This window comes from Scyliorhinus canicula, chromosome 18 (assembly GCF_902713615.1).
Source record: "Scyliorhinus canicula chromosome 18, sScyCan1.1, whole genome shotgun sequence".
NCBI classification, from domain to species: domain Eukaryota; kingdom Metazoa; phylum Chordata; class Chondrichthyes; order Carcharhiniformes; family Scyliorhinidae; genus Scyliorhinus; species Scyliorhinus canicula.
This window is the reverse complement of record NC_052163.1, coordinates 81,042,822-81,062,794: the sequence shown is the minus strand read 5'-3', so window position 1 is coordinate 81,062,794 and position 19,973 is coordinate 81,042,822. Positions and strand designations below refer to the sequence as shown.

Below are 19,973 nucleotides of genomic sequence, written 5' to 3'. Positions count from 1 at the left end.
ACTGGAAGGAGTTTTTAGGATAATCTTTAAAGTGGTGCACGTGAAACTGGACCCGGACCATCGAGAGGCCATATTTGGGGTGTCGGACCGGCCAGGGTTGGAAACGGATGCGGAGGCAGACGTTGTAGCCTTCGCCTCGTTGTAGCCTTCGCCTCGTTGTTCGCACAAAGGTAGATCCTGTTGGGATGGAAAGCAACCTCTCCATCCTGTGCCCTGGCGTGGCAGGGGGACATTCTTAACTCTTGAGAAGGTTAAGTTTGAACTGAGGGGAATGATGGAGGGGTTCGACAATTCATGGGCGTTATTGATTATGCACTTTCAAGAATCAGATAACATTGAACATTAGTGGCGGTGGGGGGAGGAGGAATGTATGTGTTAATGGTGATGATGGGTGATTCCTGATTCCTTTTTGTTATTTGTTTATGTTAACATGTGGGCAGTTGTGTGGGGGCTAGTGGGAGGAAGGATTGTTGTTGATATGGAGATTGACATTATATTCGGTACTGCTGGCGTCATGTGGCACAGTGGATAGCACTGGGACTGCGGCGCTGGTATCCGGGTTCGAATCCCGGCCCCGGGTCCGTGTGGAGTTTGCACATTCTCCCCATGTCTGCGTGGGTTTCGCCCCCACAGCCCAAAGATGTGCAGGTTAGGTGGATTGGCGACACTAAATTGACCTTAATTGGGTAAAAAATAATTGGATACTCTAAATTTGTAAAAAAAAAATTAAAAATATTCGTTTCTGCTTATTGTTGGTGGGTGCAGATTTGGGAGAAAATGTGAAAAAGGAGAATACATTTTTTTAAAAAAGTTACATATTTTACACCAATCAACGGAAATGCATATTTTTTAAAAAACCCTTTACTCCATACCTAGACTGATGTCACCTTATTGGTCTTGTGTTATCTTGCACTGTGTCCGATGTCATCTTGGTTACTAATTTTGTACAGGAACCAAATTCTAGGTACTTTTCTACCATACAGTATTTTTGATGCCTTTTTAAACAGACACCCCTCCCAGCTTTTCACATTACAGTCCTGGAAGCTGATACTTACAGGATCATAAAAAGTCACTGGGCCATGTTTGTTCCACAACAATAGAGGCATAATTTCAGTAGTGCAGCCAGCCACCCTTAACCTGGGGCAGGACAACTTCAATCATTAAAGTGGGTGTCAGAAAAGGACGGGCGGGGGAAAAAGAAATTGCTCTGGTACCTTGTTGCAGTATCGTGTAGCAGGAGGTACAGTCTGAAAAAAATAATTTTTTGCAGTTTAGAATTTTAATGCTTTGTCTAAAGAAAACTTGCCAAGTGCACTGGGCAAAGCACTCATTTAAAATCTATCCCCCTCCTCCGCTCCACATTGGAACATTGGATGCCAGCAACACACTGGAGTTCCTTGCTGGCATGGCACAAATGAGAGAAAACACATTGCATTTTATAATGCACTAGCCCATATTGAATGCATTAGTCCAGGCATTGTCCAACTCGGGATCGCAGCCCGCGGGTGGGTCGCGGAGCTCCCGATCACGCAAATCTGTGAGCAACAGCCGGCTGTTAATAACGCTGGCTGCAAGCGGCCTTCAAAATGGACGCAAACATGCAAACAAAAAAAAGTGTCCACACTGCGCATGCATGCCAGATCATCGGCGCGTATGCGCAAAACTATGCTCATGCGCGCCGATGATCGGGCACGCATGCGCAGTGTGGCCACTTTTTAAAAAAGAACAGTTGCAGCTTTTTGTTTTACAAGTCCAGGGGGGGGTTTATTCATTTATTTTATTCATTTTTTTTTTTTTTTTACACGTTCGGCGGGGTTTCATAAAAGTTTACAGAAAAAAAAATGCAGAATTTTGGACAAGGTGGGTCACGCAGGTCAGCCGTCGTAGCCCACGACGGTCGGTTGGCATGGGTCGCAAAAGGTCGGCCGGTGTGGGCCGCGAAGTCCGGAAGGCGCGAGTTGCGAAAGTCGGCCGGTTGGTAAAAATGGGTCCCCGGAAAAAGTTTGAAAAACATCGCATTAGTCCATATTTTTGGAAAACATATTACGATGTATGCATTCGGCAGGGTGGCACAGTGGCTAGCACTGCTGTCTTACAGCACCAGGGACCTGGGTTCAATTCTGGCCTTGGGTGGCAGTGTGGAGTTTGCACGTTCTCCCTGTATCTGTGTGTGTTTCCATTAGGTGTTGTTTCCTCCCACAGTCCAAAGATGTGGGAGGAATTCCCGTACCAGCCTCCCCGGACAGGCGCCGGAATGTGGCGACTAGGGGCTTTTCACAGTAACTTCATTGAAGCCTACTCGTGACAATAAGCGATTTTATTTATTTATTATTATTTATGTGCAGGTTAGGTGGATTGGCCATGCAAAATTGCCCCTTGGGTGTCCAGGGATTTAAAGGTTAGGTTACGGGGATAGGGCGGGGCAGTGGGCTTAGTGGTGCTCTTTCAGAAGGTCGGTGCTGGCTTGATGGGCCGAATGGCCCTCTTCTGCACTGCAGGAACTCTATGATCACTTCTGGAAGACAATTCCAGAAGTAGAGACCGGCAATTGAAAGTTACTGAAATGACTCACTACCCGATTGCTCAGCCCTGCTCAAAATTGGACTAAATTGCAGCGAATAATTTAACCCCGAAGCTCCAACTTGTGGAAATCTATAGACCAATGTTACAGAGATAGCGACAGAGAAGAGAAGATCATCTCCACTTCTCTTGGTTTTAACCAAAAATGCAATAATTTTAAAAGAAAATCCGTGATGCTGCTGTCAATTTTGAAGCTATCTTCTGGCCACTCTTTCCCAGAAACTGGGCTAGTCTTTCCCAGAGTTTACCATGGGAATATTTAGGTGTTCAGTTCAAAGGTCATCTTGTCTATGTGGCCTCATCTCCTGCCCTCTTGACCCTGTTCCCACTAAACTGTTGATGGTGAAATCTTCCTTCTATGCAAGTTGGCATTACAAATTGTTTCCTCTTCCACGATACTGTACCCCTCCATTTCTAAACCACCATCATCAGTTCTGCCTCAAAAGCATCCACCCATGCAAACAGCTGCCCAATCTGCAAGGTCCCAAATCTACCCAAAGCCCTGAAACATGCTGTCACTTCCTAAATCGATTTCCATCGACCCTGCAACTATTTTTTTAAAATAAATTTAGAGTACCAATTATTTTTTTCCAATGAAGGGGCAATTTAGCATAGCCAATTCACCGACACTGCACATCTTTGGGTTTTGTGGGGGTAAGACCCACACAGACATAGCAAGAATGTGCAAACTTCATACTGACAGGGACCTGGGGCAGGGATCGAACCCGGGCCCTCAGCACCGTGAGGCAACAGTGCTAACAACTGCGCCACCGTGCCACCCCAATCCTGCAACTCTGACTGAAATGCTCAACTAAGTTTCCGCATTTGCCACATCACTGAAATGGGTTCAACTAAATGTCATAAATGACAGTCTGCGTCCTTGATAATACTATTCCTCTCATCATCCGCTCCGAAGCTTTTAACACCATTGTGCTCCAACTCATCTGCACTATTCTCCAACTCCATTGGACTGCTGTTGCTCGGTTCCACTTCTGCAAACTCTCGCAGAAATACCAGACAATCTGATTTCATGACATGGATAGAGGGATGAATATTGGCCAGGACACCAGGGATAATTCCTCTGCTCTGCTTTGAGCAGTACTATGAGATCTTTTACAACCACCCGAGGGGCAAGGAGTCTTGGTTTAATGGTCTCATGCGAAAGATGACACTTCCAACAGTGCAGCACTCCCTCAGACCACAATGGAGATTCAGTCTTGATTTCTGTGCTCAGGTCCAAGAGTGGGAATTGAACCCGCAACCTTCTGACTAATCCTCTTTTGGCTAATCCTGCAGTTAAACAGTGATCGGAATGCATAATTTTCCACCTTCATCACAAGGTCCACAATCCTGCCACTTGTTCCATACCCTCTGTATTCATTTTCATACTTTAGTGAGCTATTCCATCTCATTTCATCTTTCAACTGCAAATGTTTTGCTGGCTGACTTCCATAAACTTCACAAGAGGTCTTACAACACCAGGTTAAAGTCCAACAGGTTTGTTTCACCTGAGGAAGGAGCAGTGCTCCGAAAGCTAGTGATTTGAAACAAACCTGTTGGACTTTAACCTGGTGTTGCAAGACTTCTTACTGTGCTCACCCTAGTCCAACGCCGGCATCTCCACTCCATAAACTTCAGCTAACCTAAAACCGCAGTTCAAATGCAGCGTGCGCAAAGTCCCACTGACTCATCACCCCTAAGTGTTGTTGACATACAATGGCACCTGCTCCACCAATTGAAACTTCTCATATTTAAATCCTTTCACACTCCATCCCTCAGTAAACTCTTCCTAGAAACACCTGGAGATCCTCTGACTATAGGCCTTTGTGCATCTCCTCCATCAACCCCCCCCCCCCCTCATCTGAGCCCGATTTCCCCATCTCACCACATCATTGGCAGATGCATTCAGCTGTCTGCATCTTAGCTCCGTTAAACTCAACCCTGACAAACTTTTGATTACCCTTCAACATCTCCTCTGGTTTGACATCTATTTTGTCTGATTTCACCTCTGAAGCAACTGGGATGCTAAAGGTACCATAAAATGCAAATTGCAGTGATAGGTAAAGAGGTGTGGGCTGTCGATGCTCAAATATCTTAAAAATCATACAGTCAACCTCCTAGTCTTTAAAACATGATGAGACAATAACATAGTTGTGTGGCGGCTTCCTAAAATGCCAACCCAATAAACAAATACAGGCCTATAAAATGAGGTACATACTACAGACAAGATAATTGACTAATAGGTGCTTGCTGCAAACTTCTAGTTAGTGCATCCTGGTTTTTTGGAGAGATTCTCTCCTTCGGAATTTGTTTCCCCACCCTTCTTAAAATATTTCCAGCCTAAAAATACAGGAAGTCGCTTTAATCAGACTTCTCCTAATGATGCCGGCCAGTACAAGGAGAGGCTGATGGTTTCTTTAGGAGGGAAAGTCGGTGGGAATCAAGGGGTTGTGATCCTAATGATCCAATTCTGGAACCCTTATGGGTCGATATGGGTCAACTATTCATTTGAGGAATCTTCCAAAGAGACACAGAAATAATGTAAACATTTAGTCAGTAGCTTCTGTATTTCCAACTTGAAGACAAATAAGAACTTCAATGGACTAGTGGATTTTTTTGGTTTTAATGATTTAGATACTTAACACCAGCTGTAAAAGGTATTCAGCTATTTGACATTTTGTAGATACAAAAGTACTTAACTCAGTGTTACATTTAATGGGAATATTCTGCTAAATATTCCAAAGCTACAAAGTAACTATTGCCTAGAATACACCTATAGAGCATCCTGAGAGTTAAGGTTTTCTTAAAACAACAGTGCTTGATCTAATTTTTAAGACAGTTTGTAATCTTGTGTCATCCTGAATTCCTTCACCCCACCAATGGCAGCTGTTCCACCACAGCTATCTAGGCCCCAAGCTTTGGAATCCCCTCCCCAAATCTCTCTGCCTCTCTCGTTCTTCGTTTTAAGACATTCCTTAAAACCTACCTCTCTGACCAAATATTTGGTTACTTGCCCCAATACTTATGTTGGCTTATGAAGCAACTTGGATATTTTATTATGTTATAGGGCACTAAATAAGCTGTTGTTGAGGATGCTTTTTCTCTGGTCCCCTGATCCGGCTGATCACCTGGGATGCAAGGGGACTGAATGGGCCAGTTAAACGGGCCTGCGTGTTCGCGCACCTGAAGGGGCTGAAGGCGGATGTGGCCATGCTTCAGGAGACGCACCTGAAGGTGGCGGATCAGGTTCGATTGAGGAAGGGATGGATAGGTCAGGTGTTTCATTCAGGGCTGGATGCAAACAAAATCGGTGGGTGGCGATCCTGGTGGGGAAGAGGGTGTCGTTCGAGGCGTCGAACGTGGTGGCAGACAGTGGCAGGAGGTATGTGATGGTGAGTGGCAAGCTGCAAGGGGAGCGGGTGGTGCTGGTCAATGTATACGCCCCGAATTGGGACGACGTGGGTTTCATGCGGCGCATGTTGGGCTGGATTCCAGATATGGAGGTGGGAGGCCTGATAATGGGGGGGGGGGTTTCAACACGGTGCTGGATCCGCCACTGGATCGATCCAGTCCCAGGACGGGTAGGAGACCAGCGGCGGCTAAGGTGTTGAGGGGGTTTATGGACCAGATGGGAGGGGTGGACCCATGGAGGTTTGCGAGGCCGAGGGCCAGGGAATTTTCATACTTCTCCCATGTGCATAAGGCCTATTCCCGGATTGATTTTGTCATTACGAGCAGGGGGCTGGTTTCGAGGGTGGAAGATGCTGAATATTTGGCGATAGCCATTTCTGACCACGCCCCGCACTGGGTGGACCTCGAGCTGGGGGAGGAGAGGGAACAGCGCCCGCTTTGGCACTTGGAGGTGGGGCTGCTGGTGGACGAGGAGGTGGGCAGGCGGGTCTGAGGATGTATCGAGAGGTATCTGGAGGCCAACGACTATGGGGAGGTCCGAGTGGGGACAGTCTGGGAGGCGCTGAAGGCGGTGGTTCGGAGGGAGTTGATCTCCATTCGAGCGTACTGGGAGAGAAGGGAGCGGAGAGAGAGGGAGAGATTGGTGGGGGAGATGGTGAGAGTGGACAGGAGATATGCGGAGGCCCCGGAGGAGGGATTGTTGCGGGAGCGGCGCAGCCTTCAGGCTGAGTTTGACTTGTTGACCACCAGAAAGGCGAAAGCTCAGTGGAGGAAGGCACAGGGTGCGGTGTATGAATATGGGGAGAAGGCGAGCAGGATGCTGGCACACCAGCTCCATAAGCGGGATGCGGCTAGGGAGATTGGTGGAGTTTTTTTTTTAAATTTAGAGTACCCAATTAATTTTTTCCAATTAAGGGGCAATTTAGCGTGGCCAATCCACCTACTCTGCACATCTTTTGGGTTGTGGGGGTGAAACCCACGCAAACACGGGGAGAACGTGCAAACTCCACACAGACAGTGACCCAGAGCCGGGATCGAACCTGGGACCTCAGCGCTGTGAGGCAACAGGGCTAACCCACTGCACCACCGTGCTGCCCTGAGATTGGTGGAGTTAAGGATCGGGGAGGAAATGTGGTGCGAAGGGGGGTAGACATCAATGAGGTCTTCAGGGACTTCTACGAGAAACTGTATCGGCCCAAACCCCCAGTGGAGGAGGGGGGGATGGGGCGCTTTTTGGATCGGCTGAGATTCCCGAGGGTGGAGGAGAGACAGGTGGAGGGGCTGGGGGCGCCAGTTGAGCTGGAGGAGCTGGTTAAAAGGGATAGGGAACATGCAGTCGGGGAAGGCGCCAGGGGCCGGATGGGTTCCCCGTTAAGCTCTATGCAGACCTGTTGGACCCCCTGTTGGTTAGGACTTTTAACGAGGCAAAGGAGGGGGGGGGGCGATGTCTCGGGCGCTGATCTCCCTGATTCTTAAGCGGGACAAGGATCCCCAGCAGTGTGGGTCGTACAGGCCGATCTCACTCTTGAATGTGGACGCCAAGCTGTTGGCAAAGATCTTAGCAACGAGGATAGAGGACTGGGTGCCGCAGGTTATCCACGAGGATCAAACGTGGTTCGTGAGGGGGAGGCTGCTGAACACTAACATACGGAGGCTCGTGAATGTTATAATGATGCCGGCGGTAGAAGGGGAGGCGGAGATAGTGGTGGCACTGGACGCGGAGAAGGCCTTTGATAGGGTTGAGTGGGGGTACTTGTGGGAGGTGCTGGAAAGGTTCGGGTTTGGGGAGGGGTTTGTCAGTTGGGTGAGGCTGTTATATGAGGCCCCGATGGCGAGCGTGGCCACGGATAGGAGGAGGTCGGAGCATTTTCGGTTACACCGAGGGACGAGGCAGGGGTGTCCCTTGTCCCCCCTACTTTTTGCGCTGGCAATTGAACCCCTGGCTATGGTGCTGAGGGAGTCGGGGAGTTGGAGGGGGCTGGTCCGGGGTGGGGAGGAGCACCGAGTGTCGCTCTATGCGGATGACCTATTGTTGTATGTGGCGGACCCGGTGGGGAGAATGCCGGAGGTGATGAGGATTCTCTGGGAATTTGGGGGCTTTTCGGGGTACAAGCTCAACTTTGGGAAGAGCGAGCTGTTTGTGGTACACCTGGGGGACCAGGAGGGGGGATTGGTAGGCTCCCATTGAAAAGGGCGGAGAGGAGCTTTAGGTACTTGGGGGTGCAGGCGGCCAGGAGCTGGGGGGCCCTGCATAAGCTTAACCGTACAAGGCTGGTGGAGCAAATGGAGGAGTTTAAGAGGTGGGACATGTTGCCGCTGTCTCTGGCTGGTAGGGTGCAGTCAGTCAAGATGACGGTGCTTCCGAGATTTCTGTTCCTGTTTCAGTGCCTCCCCATCCTTATCCCGAAGGCCTTTTTCAGACGGGTTAACAGGAGCATTACGGGGTTTGTGTGGGCACATGGGACCCCGAGGGTGAGGAGGGTGTTCTTGGAGCGGGGCAGGGATAGGGGGGGCTGGTGCTGCCCAACCTCCGTGGGTACCATTGGGCTGCCAATGCAGCGATGGTGCGTAAGTGGGTGATGGAGGGGGAGGGGGCAGCATGGAAGAGGATGGAGATGGTGTCCTGTGTGGGCACGAGCCTGGAGGCGCTGGTGAAAGCGCCGCTGCCGTTCCCTCCAACGAGGTATACCACGAGCCCGGTGGTGGTGGCTACCCTCAAAATTTGGGGGCAATAGAGGCGGCACAGGGGGGAGGTGGGGGCCTTGATGGGATCCCCGATACGGGGGAACCACCGGTTTGTTCCGGGGAGAATTGATGGCGGGTTCCTGAGTTGGCACAGGGCAGGTATCAGGAGGTTGTGGGACCTGTTTATGGATGGGAAATCTGCGAGCCTGGGTGAGCTGGAGAGGAAGTTCGGGCTCCCCCCGGGGAACGCCTTTCGGTACATGCAGGTGAGGGCGTTTGTCAGGCGGCAGGTGGCGCAGTTCCCTCTGCTGCCGCCGCGTGGGGTCCAGGACAGGGTGCTCTCTTGGGTGTGGGTTGGGGAGGGGAGGATCTCAGCGGCGTACCAAGTGATGCAGGAGATAGACGAGGCCTCGGTTGAGGAGTTGAAGGGTAAATGGGAGGAGGAGCTGGGTGAGGAGATTGAGGGGGGACGTGGGCGGACGCCCTGGGGAGGGTGAACTCCTCCTCTTCTTGTGTGAGGCTTGGCCTCATACAGTTTAAGGTGCTGCACAGGGGTCACATGACTGGGACAAGGATGAGTCGGTTCTTTGGGAAGGAGGACAGGTGTATTAGGTGCTCTGGGAGCCCAGCAAATCATGGCCATATGTTCTGGGCATGTCCAGCATTGGGAGAATTTTGGAAGGGCGTGGCAGAGACGTCGTCGAGGGTGGTAGGATCCAGGGTCAACCCAGGCTGGGGGCTCGCAGTATTTGGGGTTGCGGAGGAGCCAGGAGTGCAGGAGGCGAAAGAGGCCAGTGTTCTGGCCTTTGCGTCCCTGGCAGCCCGGCGGAGGATTCTTCTTCAGTGGAAGGGAGCGAGGCCCCCAAGCGTGGAGGCCTGGGTCAATGACATGGCAAGGTTTCTCAAGCTAGAGGTGGTGAAATTTGCCCTAAGGGATCAGTGCAGGGGTTTTTCAGGAGGTGGCAGCCATTCCTGGACTTCCTGGCAGAACGATAGAAACAGGCCAGCAGCAGCAGCAACCCCGGGGGGGGGGGAAGAGATGTTTGTTGTTTTGTACTAAAGGGACGGACATAGTTGTTCTGTGCCAATGTCGGGCATTAATTAATTTCCTCTTCTGTGTATACGCGGGGGGGGGGGGGGGGGTTTCTGTCCTGTCTACTGAAGGGACGGGCAGATGTTTTGGGGGAATGATGGGTGTTAGTTTATCTCTTCCGCTGTGTATGCGCGGGGCGGGGGGGACTGTTCTTTCTGTTCTTTGTAAAAAAAATTTTTTAAAATTCTGTCTTTTTCGTGTTGATATTATGCAAAAATTTGAATAAAAATTATTTTTTTTTAAAAAGAGAATGCTTTTTCTAAACTGGGAGCCCATGGTGAAGAGTGCAATCCTAAATGGTTTAGGTCATTGATTTAGTTCACTGTATAAATGAAAGTTGTTGTTGCAGTAAAAGTTTCTACTGGTAAGGCAAGGATAGCAGCAGCCATATTATTGCCAATTAACAGCAGTAAGTTTACCCTTGAGACTGGTGCCAGTTCTCGCCTAGTAGTATATGCGGTACAGTGTCAATGGGTCGTTTTAAAGCGAAACCAACAGATTAAAAAACCCACAATAGCTAGTTTTATCCACATGTTAATTAAGAGGAGTTCCAAAAAATCTACTAGTTGCACCGTACTATGATACAGGTATGTCACAAGTTAGGGATCAGAATGGAGAAAAGGATCAGATGTTATGCTGCTAATGCTAAATACGTGAATACTACTACTACAATCCACATCCAGAAACAGGGGCTTTGCTGCAAACCTCTCTAAAAGATACCGTGCGGTTAAGATATAGAGGTTTGACACAAGTAAAATGTGTCATACAGTCGACTTGTGTTTTGAATATTTTTCTTCCTATTGCAAAACAGCACAGACCCTTTAACTCACTTTGATGTGGATCACACCAAAGTAATTTTAATGTCTTTCTACCATAATTACCAACAAGCGCAACTCACATTTCTACCTTCTTTCCAATCATATTCAACTTGGAACTTCAACTCTGTTACTCTCTCCACAGATGCTGCCAGATCCATCGAGTATTCCTCACACTTTGTTTTTATTTTCGTGCAACTCTGTGGTTGGGTTTGTTGGTGTGGTTAAACAGACAAGTTCTCAGATAGTGAAACAGACGTCACACACTCATTAAATGTGGTGGAAGATTTACAAAGAAAATACCTGTTTGCCATTTATCAGAGTTTAACCTCATTAAAGATTGACAGAAGCTAAAGGTGGTTGACCCGGCAGAGCTGTTTAATTCTGCATCACACAGCTTCTGGTCAGTGCCTCACGTCGCAGTCTCGTGGTTAGCAGCATGTTGGAGCTAGTGTCCGAGATCAATAACAGCAGAAAAATTTTATCAACTGAAATACAGCAGGAAGCCATGTGCATCAGGGAATCAAAGCCAAAGGCTTTACAGCTATTGTATACAAACAGGATGCTTCCAACTTCTTCTATTTGAACCATGGTTCTGCTGGAGACACCTGGATCTAATTCTGTGGCTGGGAAGCAGTAATGGCGTTCGCAACTTGCATTTGAAGGTGGTTTGCTGTGGAGGTCCTGATGGATACTCATGGAGGAGAGAGAGAGAATTAGAGTGGAAGGAAGGAGCATGCAAGGGAATGAAGATAATGTGCTAAATCAAACAACACTTCAATTGATCGTCAAGAGAAGTGGTTGTTCCGGGATCTATTGGCAAGTGCATCAGAAGGCTATTGTCAGATTTGCTTTCTTTGAGTTTTAACTGGTTGTGTGTGTTTTAAAAAAAACATGCTGAGACTATGGTACAAATGGAAGAGGTTGACTTGAGGAGTAGGATACATGACACTGTCCTGACTTGGGAAATATTTAGACTGTTCCTGGATCATCACTGGGTCAAAGTCCTGGAAGTCCTTTCAAAACAGCACTGTGGAAGTACCTTTACCACACTGGCTGCAGCAGTTAAAAGTTGGGCAATAATGCTAGCCTTGCCTGTGACATCTACAAATCATAAACAAATATATACATTTAAAAATTTTAATTCAGAGTAATCAATTCTTTTTTCCCCCCAATTTAGGGGCAATTTAGCATTGCCAATCCATCAACCCAGCACATGTTTTTGGTTGTGCGGGTGAGACCCACATTGACTTGCAGACACGGAGAGAATGTGAAAACTCCACACGGACAGTGACACGGGGCCGGATCAAACCCGGGTCCTCAGCGCCGCGACAAATAAATAAATTTAATACAGGCTTCGCACACAAGAAATACACTCCATGGTGCTTCTCAGATTGAGCTTTTGAAACTCTCCAGAAATCACCTCAGTTGTAAAACTGGGCTCGTTGCACTTTGCATTCTTATGCCATCATGTGTGGCATATGTCAATTACAACAGTTCAATTTGTTGGCAGGATTTAGAATTGTGCTGTCTTTCCTGCTGGATGCAAGAAATGTCAAATGAATCTTGTGACTGAGCCAATAATCACCTGACGGAACTTATATATATATAATACTGGATAAGTAATAATTCTCCCCATCCGTGATTTATTTTACCATAAACTCTCTACTCTCACACAACCTCAACTCCATACTAAATTGATCCATATTTGGCTGCATTTGAAATGCTGCAGGATTAAAAACTACGCTCACTTCATCTAAATCGACTTGCTTCTCCTTCACTGAACCTATCAAGTCTTTTCTTAAAAGTGCAGGGTAACCTGTTACAAAGGTAAACAAGTTCAGGAGAAAGTAAATACTTACATCTGTAAAGCACTTTTTCACGTCCACCAGACATATCAAAACATTTAAACAGCCAATTAAGTACTTTATTGAAGAATAGTCACTTGCTGTAACATAGGAAACATTTTTTTTTAAAAAAACGCCTTTTATTCAAACTCGTATCAAAGTAGGTTACAGCAAACGAACATCCCGGGAAACATTCTTCCCAACAATCAACTATACAGTTTGTACAGATTTGCCTCCATTTTCAACCCCCCCCCCCCCCCCCCCCCCCGGGCGACGAACAGCTCCTCAAACACGGTCACAAACATCCCTACAGTTTCTCAAACTTCCCTGCTGAGCCCCTTAACTCATACTTTATCTTCTCTAACGGCAGGAATTTGTACAGGTCACCTAACCATGCTGCTACCCCTGGTGGCGATGCCGACTGCCATTCCAGCAAAATTCATCGCCGTGGAATCAGAGGCAAAGGCCATGACATCGGCCTTCCTCCTCTCCGGCTTCTCTGAAACCCCAAATATCGCCACCAAAGGGTCCGGGTCCACTCCCTCCTCCACTACCCTGGCTAAGACCGCAAACCCAAAATCTTCCCAATTTTTCACAACCCCAATATATCGCCAATTCTTCCCTCCCCTTCCACATCCGGAAGCCACAGTCGCTCCAGCAGGGTGTATCCCGGCAATCTAGGGAACCCCTTCCAGACCTTTCGTGCAAAGTCCCTAACCGCAGATACCTGAACTCACTACCTCTCGGCAGCTCTACCCTCTCCCTTAGCTCCTCTAGACTGACGAACCCTTCCTCCAAATACAAATCCCTCACCTTGACCAGCCCCACTTCCCACCACCTCCTGTATACACTATCCATCCCACCCTCCCCCCCATCTCAAACCCATGATTCTCGCACAGCGGCGTGAGCATTGACATCCCTTCCACCCTAAAATGCCTCCTCAACTGATTCCATATCTTCACTGTGGACTGCACCACCGGGCTCCCTGAATACATACTCGTTGCCATTGGCAATGCTGCTGTCACCACAGCCCTCAAACTAGACCCCTTACAAGATTCCTCCTCCATCCGAACACACTCTACCCCTTCTCCTTCCCACCTCTGCCGCATCTTGTCCACATTCGCCACCCAATACTAATGAAGCAAGTTTGGCAACGCCAACACCCCCCCCCCCCCTCCCCCGCCTCTATAGCAGGGTCCTCCTCACCCTCGGCACCTTCCCCGCCCATACAAAGTCAGAGATGATTGCATCCACTTTCTGAAAAAAGGCCTTTGGTATAAAGATCAGGAGAGCCTGAAAGATAAACAAGAACCTCGGCAGAATATTCATTTTCACCACTTGGACCCTCCCCGCCAACGTTAAGTACAGTGCATCCCAACTCTTAAGATCCTCCCTGGCCTTCTCCACCAGCTTCATTAAGTTCCACTTATGGAGCCCCATCCATTCCCTTGCTACCTGAATCCCCAAGAACCTAAACCTATCCCTCGCGACCGTAAATGGCATCCCTCCTAAATTAGCCCGCTGTGCTAATACCTCGCTTTTCCCTACATTCAGCTTGTATTCCAAGAACCCTCCAAACCTCCCCAACAGGCCCAGAATCCTTCCCATACTCTCCAATGGATCTGATACATACAGTAACAGGTCATTGGCAAAGAGCGACACCCGATGCTCCCTTTGTCCCCTCATTATCCCCTGTCACTCTGTCCATCCCATGACCCATCACCAATGGCTCTATGGCCAGCGCAAACAGCAGCGGTGACAGCAGGCACCCCTGCCTCGTACCCTTGTGTAAGTCAAAGCTTTGTGAGCTCATATCATTCGTCCTCACCAACCGCACCCATGCCACAAATTTCCACCCAAACCCAAACCTTTGAACAAGTACCACCACTCCACCCGATCAAATGCTTTCTCCGCGTCCATGGACACCACCATCTAGGGTACCAGAGCTCTCAATGGATTCAACAGATTCACATTCAAAAGCGGTCTTATATTACTCGTGAGTTGCCTGCCCTTCACGAAGCCTGTTTGATCTTCTGCAACCAACCCCGGGACACAATCCTCCATCCTCCCCGCCAACAACTTAGCCAATACTTTCACATCCTTGTTCAATAGTGATATAGGTTTATACGACCCTCGTTCCACCAGATCGTTCACTTTTTTGGGGGATTAGTGTGATTACTGCCTGCTTCATCGTCTCTGGCAACTCCTCCTTCTACAGTGCTTCATTAAACGCCCCAAGTGCCAGACCTGCTGCAAATTCCTTATAAAATTCTGCCGGGTACCCATCCGGCTCAAAGGCCTTCTCCGACGTCATACCCCTGATACTATCCAGCACTTCCCTCAGCCCCAGGGACTCCTCCAACGCCTGCCTCTTTGCTTCCTCCACCTGGGGAAATTCCAGCTCGTCCAGAAACCGCCCCATGTCCCCTCCTGGGTTTGCCTCATAAAGTCCCCGGTAATACTCTCTAAATGCCTCATTTACCTTCCCTGGCTCTGACACCACATCCCAGCTCCAGTCCAAGTCTTCAATATTTCCCTGAATGCAGCCTGCCTCTGCAGCTGTCGCGCCAGCATGCAGCTCGCCTTCTCCCCATACTTGTATTGCACCCCTCTTGCCCCACGCAATGTAACATAGGAAATATGGCAGCCAGTATGCACACCGCAAACAGCAATGTGATAATGACCAGAAAATCTTGTTTCTTTTCTGTATATTGACTGAGGGATGCAAAAGTGTGTCATGGAATCTTTTACTTCCACCAAGCAGGCAGATAGGGCTTGGACTTCTCACCCAAATGATGGCACCTTTGACAGTACAGCGCTCCCTCAATACTGCACTGCACTCACCCGAATGATGGCACCTTTGACACTACAGCGTTCCCTCAATACTGCATTTAAGTGTCACCCTCAGTTTGCCATCTAACCTGCCTACTTATTTTGTTAGCAAGTCAGTCTTGCGAGTTTTACATTACAAGTAACAGTCCAATCTTTTAGACCCAGTCATTTCTTAACCCTCAATCATATCCCCAAATTGTGACTTTCTCCAACATGAAGATCATTTACCCATCCTCGTAACTAAAATGCAAGTTAGGCTTTTATTCTTGTTGTCTTCCTCTGCACCCTCGCTCAAATCTATACAGCTTTAACATCTATCTCCAGATATGGAGGCAGGAGAGGATGCGGGGAGGAAATCAAAACTGGGCACAATGGCCAAGCTAAATACAGTATTTAATTTTGTAATTTATAGACTAGCAACACTTCAAAGAACTGTATTTTCCTCCTTCAGAGTTTGAAACATTTACAGCTGACCAGTGAAAATCCCCTTACTTGCAATGAACAAGTAGAACATTGATCATTTATCGGTAAAAATTAACTGTTGGATTAAATCAGCTAGAAACAACCTATATGCACAGTTCACCAAAATTTATTTCTTGTGTCCTCCTCCTCCTTCCCCACCCCCTTTCCAACAGAGTTTAGCATATTTCAAAACAACTCAAACAATGGAAAATAATTGTCCAGACAAAAATGTGTAGTGCAACTTTTGATCATTTATCTACACCGATCATACTCCAAAATAAAACACATGAAATATAATGTGTCCACAGATAATATCCACAACACAACGGGTTGCAAATCTGACAGAAATAAACAAATAACACTCACTTAATGACACCGCTTATAAATGTGACAAATTTGATTACTTTTTACAAATGAGCAAAAAGCTTAGCTTTCAGTTCTACCCAGAGACCCACAGTTTAATACAAATGCAAGGTGTGTGTAGGTTAAGGGGGTGGCACGGTAGCAGTGGTTAGCACTGTTGCTTCACAGTGCCAGGGACCCGGGTTCGATTCCCGGCTTGAGTCACTATCCGTGCGAGTCTGCACGTTCTCCCCGTGTCTGCGTGGGTTTCCTCCGGGTGCTCCGGTTTCCTTCCACAATTCCTGAAAGACATGCTTGTTAGGTGAATTGGACATTCCGAATTCTCCCTCCGTGTACCTAAACAGGTGCCATAATGTGGCGACTAGGGATTTTCACAATAACTTCATTGCAGTGTTAATGTAAGTCTACTTGAGGCAGTAATAAAAAGACTATTATTATAAAATACACCACCACTTTCAACATCAAACTGGAAGCACAAGGCCCGATTATTTTTGGAACCAACGGGGGTCATGTGCCAATTTGTGTTGTATAGAATTAGAATCATAGAATCTCTACAGTGCAGAAGGTGGCCATTCAGCTCATCAAGTGCACACTGACCCTCTGAAAGAACACCTCTGGTAACCTGGCATGGCCTAGTTTTATGCCCGATTAAATTGGATATCTTAAATTAAATAATTGGACACTTTAAAATCAAACTGTAGTTAAACCTCAGGCAGGGTGATGGGAATTCAGACTTGACCAAAGTAAAATACACAATCCAGAGACAAATTACCAGAATATGTCTGGGCATGCCCCGTCAATCACGCATCAGACCATCGATTCAATTGATATGCATTGATTTGTTTTGGGTTGCCCAGACCGAGCCAGAATTTTGGGCACCCAGAATTCCCGGTTACCTTATTTGGCAACAGGTTACGTACAAACAACTCCACTAGGGATGGACACCTGGGAGCAGATCCGAGTGTCCTGTCAAGCAGTCATCATCTCATCCATCGAGTGTTGGGACCCCCTCCCGGGCCTCATTGGCGGAAAGTTAGAGAAGTTTCTGGAAAGGTGCGAAGGGAGGGGGATAAGGGTAGACATCCAAGCAAAGACTCAGTGTGGAAGGTGACCTTGACCATCCAGAAGACAGACCACAGAAGGAGGGAAGCTACTAGTGAGACCCACCTTCACAACAATGGACCCGAGACACTCAGAATCAGACCCACGGCTCAACCAAGCCATCTTTACGGGTAGTATAAAGAATCTTGGGAATCTTTAGCATTTGTTTTGGTTAATTTAAGGGTCAATATTGTTGTTGAATAAAATTAGTTTTAATTTATACTTTTGTCCCTTGTTCTCGCTAATAAAGACATCTGGGTAAAACTTGTGATTAAAATACTGGCTGAAGTATCTGAGATTTTACAGATACAAACACCCCCACCTTAAAACCCCTCCTAACCGTTGGACACTAATGGATGATGTAGAATGGTCAATCCACATAACCTGCATATCTTTGGAATGTGGGAGGAAACCAGAGCACCCGGAGGAAACCCACACATATGCACAGGGAGAATGTGCAAACTCCACAGTCACCCAAGGTTCGAATTGAACCCGAGTCTCTGGCACTGTAAGGCAGCAGTGCTCACCACTCTGCCACGCTATACATCCAAATATTGTGCAAGGCAGATTTAAGTCGTCAGACACCCCCAGAAAGAAATATATGCACACCCACATACAAAATGTTTGGCATAACAAGCCCACAGGTAAAAGGAAGTGTTTGGCAAATCTGATGCATTGCCTAATGCGATGAAGCTGACTCCTCCCTGTGGTGTCACCTTGGCTGACAAGAGCAGAGCCTGTATTCAGCGTCCAACACTCACAAATTTCAAAGAAAATGCTAAACATATTGCAAAGCGGTGTGACCCTGAACAAGGGGACATGGAGCAGGGCCACAGTGGAAGTCAGTGTGAGGGTGGCTGAGAAAACTCCAGAAGCTTCCTCTTTGAACTTTCACCAGTGCTGCCCAACCGTAGGCAGGTAGGCACCATTTGTGCCAATTGTGTTGGCAGAGGGTGACCTCCCAACAGCGTAACAATTTACCACTCCTTTTCACGACATTATAAAGCAAAATCTTTGCCATTTAACCTCTAAAAGCTCAGGCAGTCGCGCTGCTGAGCCATTATTAGTGCGCACTGGATGCCATGCCCACCTTCCCTTTAATATTAGGATCTTTTAAGGAGCTCTCCCTCTTGAGGACTCAACCTAACTTCATGGCCGACATGTCCCGCCCGCGAGCTTCCCCATGCCAGGGCCTGCATCACAATCAGCCCCCATCGCCCAGCCGCCGTTGGTCGGCACGCCTGTCAATCTCTCCAAGCAGCGCTTGCTTGCCAGGCTTGGTTCCAGAGCGTGTCGATGGGCGCCCGCGGCCTCACCAACTCGCGCGGTGACGCCTGGGAGCCGTAGTCCGCCTCTCCCCCGCAAACGGCCGCGGGGGCCCGGCGAACTGCAGCTCCCAGCGGGCAGCGCGCCGCGCACGCGCGCTTCCCCTACCCTCCCTCTGCTCGGTCAGTCGGGGGGGCAAAACGTAAGCAAATGTACAGTATAGAGTACAGTAAGGAGAGAGAAGCCGGCCGGCCGGCGCGCCGATTTCCCCACAACAACACGCTGCTAAGCGTCAATTTTACCTCAGATCTGAGGCGGCTTGGCGAAGGTAGATGCGAAAGCTGAGCAGGTACCTGGTGGTCTGGAGTCTGCTTGGGTTGAGGCCCAGGTTTAGATGTGTCACCCACACTCACTCCCTCCCTCTCACTCACTCTTACTATCTGCCAATGGCCCGTATGTAACTCACTCCCTTCCTGGTTCCACCAGGACCTCCCCTCTCTTAAAGCGGTCTTGTGCCCTCCCTGTGAGTGTCAGGGTCCCAACCTCCCAGCCTCATCTTCCCTCTTTAAAAATAAGCATCCTGCAAACCCACGAACAGAAGGCTCTTGCCTCCTGGAGGATAATCCTCTCCTTCCTGCTGCTGTGAGGGTCTCCTACTGGTGTGCCCCCCACCCCACCCCCTCTCTTAAAGCTGTAAAATCTCCCACCCAGCCCCCTCCCCCCGACCGGGCCCTGCCTCTTCCTTCACCAAAGCAAAGTGTCTCATCAAAAGCATATCTGTTCTTGCTGGAAGTGGACTGAAAGGGTCTGCCTTGCTGTGCCCCCCCACTGCCCACCCTACATTTAAAGCTGTAAATGACCCCTTTTGGGACGAGTCTCTTAAAGGGGCACTGTCTGTATATTTACATACCATTTAAAGCAGTGGGCTAACCAGTAGGAGATGGTGCTAGCTGCATGGTCTATTATGGCTGTGTCAAGTTCAAGTGTGTGTTTCACAGGTCTTCTTTGTAATTTCAGAATGTTACAGCATTTGTTGAATCACATTAATACCTGGGAGACCTGGGTGTTTGACAACTTTAGCTGGAACATACCAATAAGGTCAAAAGGAGTCTGGTCTCTCAAGTTCACAACATGCAGACCAATTGAGCAATATTATTTCACACATCGAGAACAATCTTTCATTCCCCTCATGGCTGCATCTAATTGTTTCTTCAATTATTCCAGGATGTTCACTTCCATTACTCTGTCTATTCCAAGTGTGGCTCATTCTCTGCAGAAGTGAAGAAATTGCTTTATTTTCTCAGATCTTTGTGAAGCATCTTGTGGTTTTTTTCTACATTAAAGGCGCTTTATAAATGAAAGTTGTTAGGGCAGCACAGTGGTGCACTGGTTAGCATTGCTGCCTCAGTATGCAAAGGACCTGGGTTCAATCCTGGACCGGGGTCACTGTCCGTGTGGAGTTTGCACATTCTCCCCGTGTCTGAGTGGGTCTCACCCCCACAACCCAAAGATGTGCAG

At 48.2% G+C, this 19,973-nt stretch overlaps 1 protein-coding gene across 4 annotated transcripts in view; it reads right to left on the bottom strand.

Annotated features, from left to right (window-relative positions):
* LOC119953744 (zinc finger and BTB domain-containing protein 7A-like) overlaps positions 1–18,952 on the bottom strand; it is a 249,991-nt gene extending 231,039 nt beyond the window's left edge. The window contains exon 1 of one of the 4 annotated variants that reach the window (XM_038778319.1): positions 18,758–18,952. Coding sequence is in view for 1 of the 4 variants with exons in the window: in XM_038778318.1 (XP_038634246.1) it covers positions 1,056–1,063 (8 nt within the window). In the remaining 3 variants the exon portion in view is untranslated. Of the gene's footprint in view, positions 1–1,055; positions 1,174–18,757 lie in introns of those variants that run through there. The other 3 variants (XM_038778320.1, XM_038778315.1, XM_038778318.1) reach the window with 3 other exon arrangements.
* Positions 18,953–19,973: the final 1,021 nt, after the last annotated feature.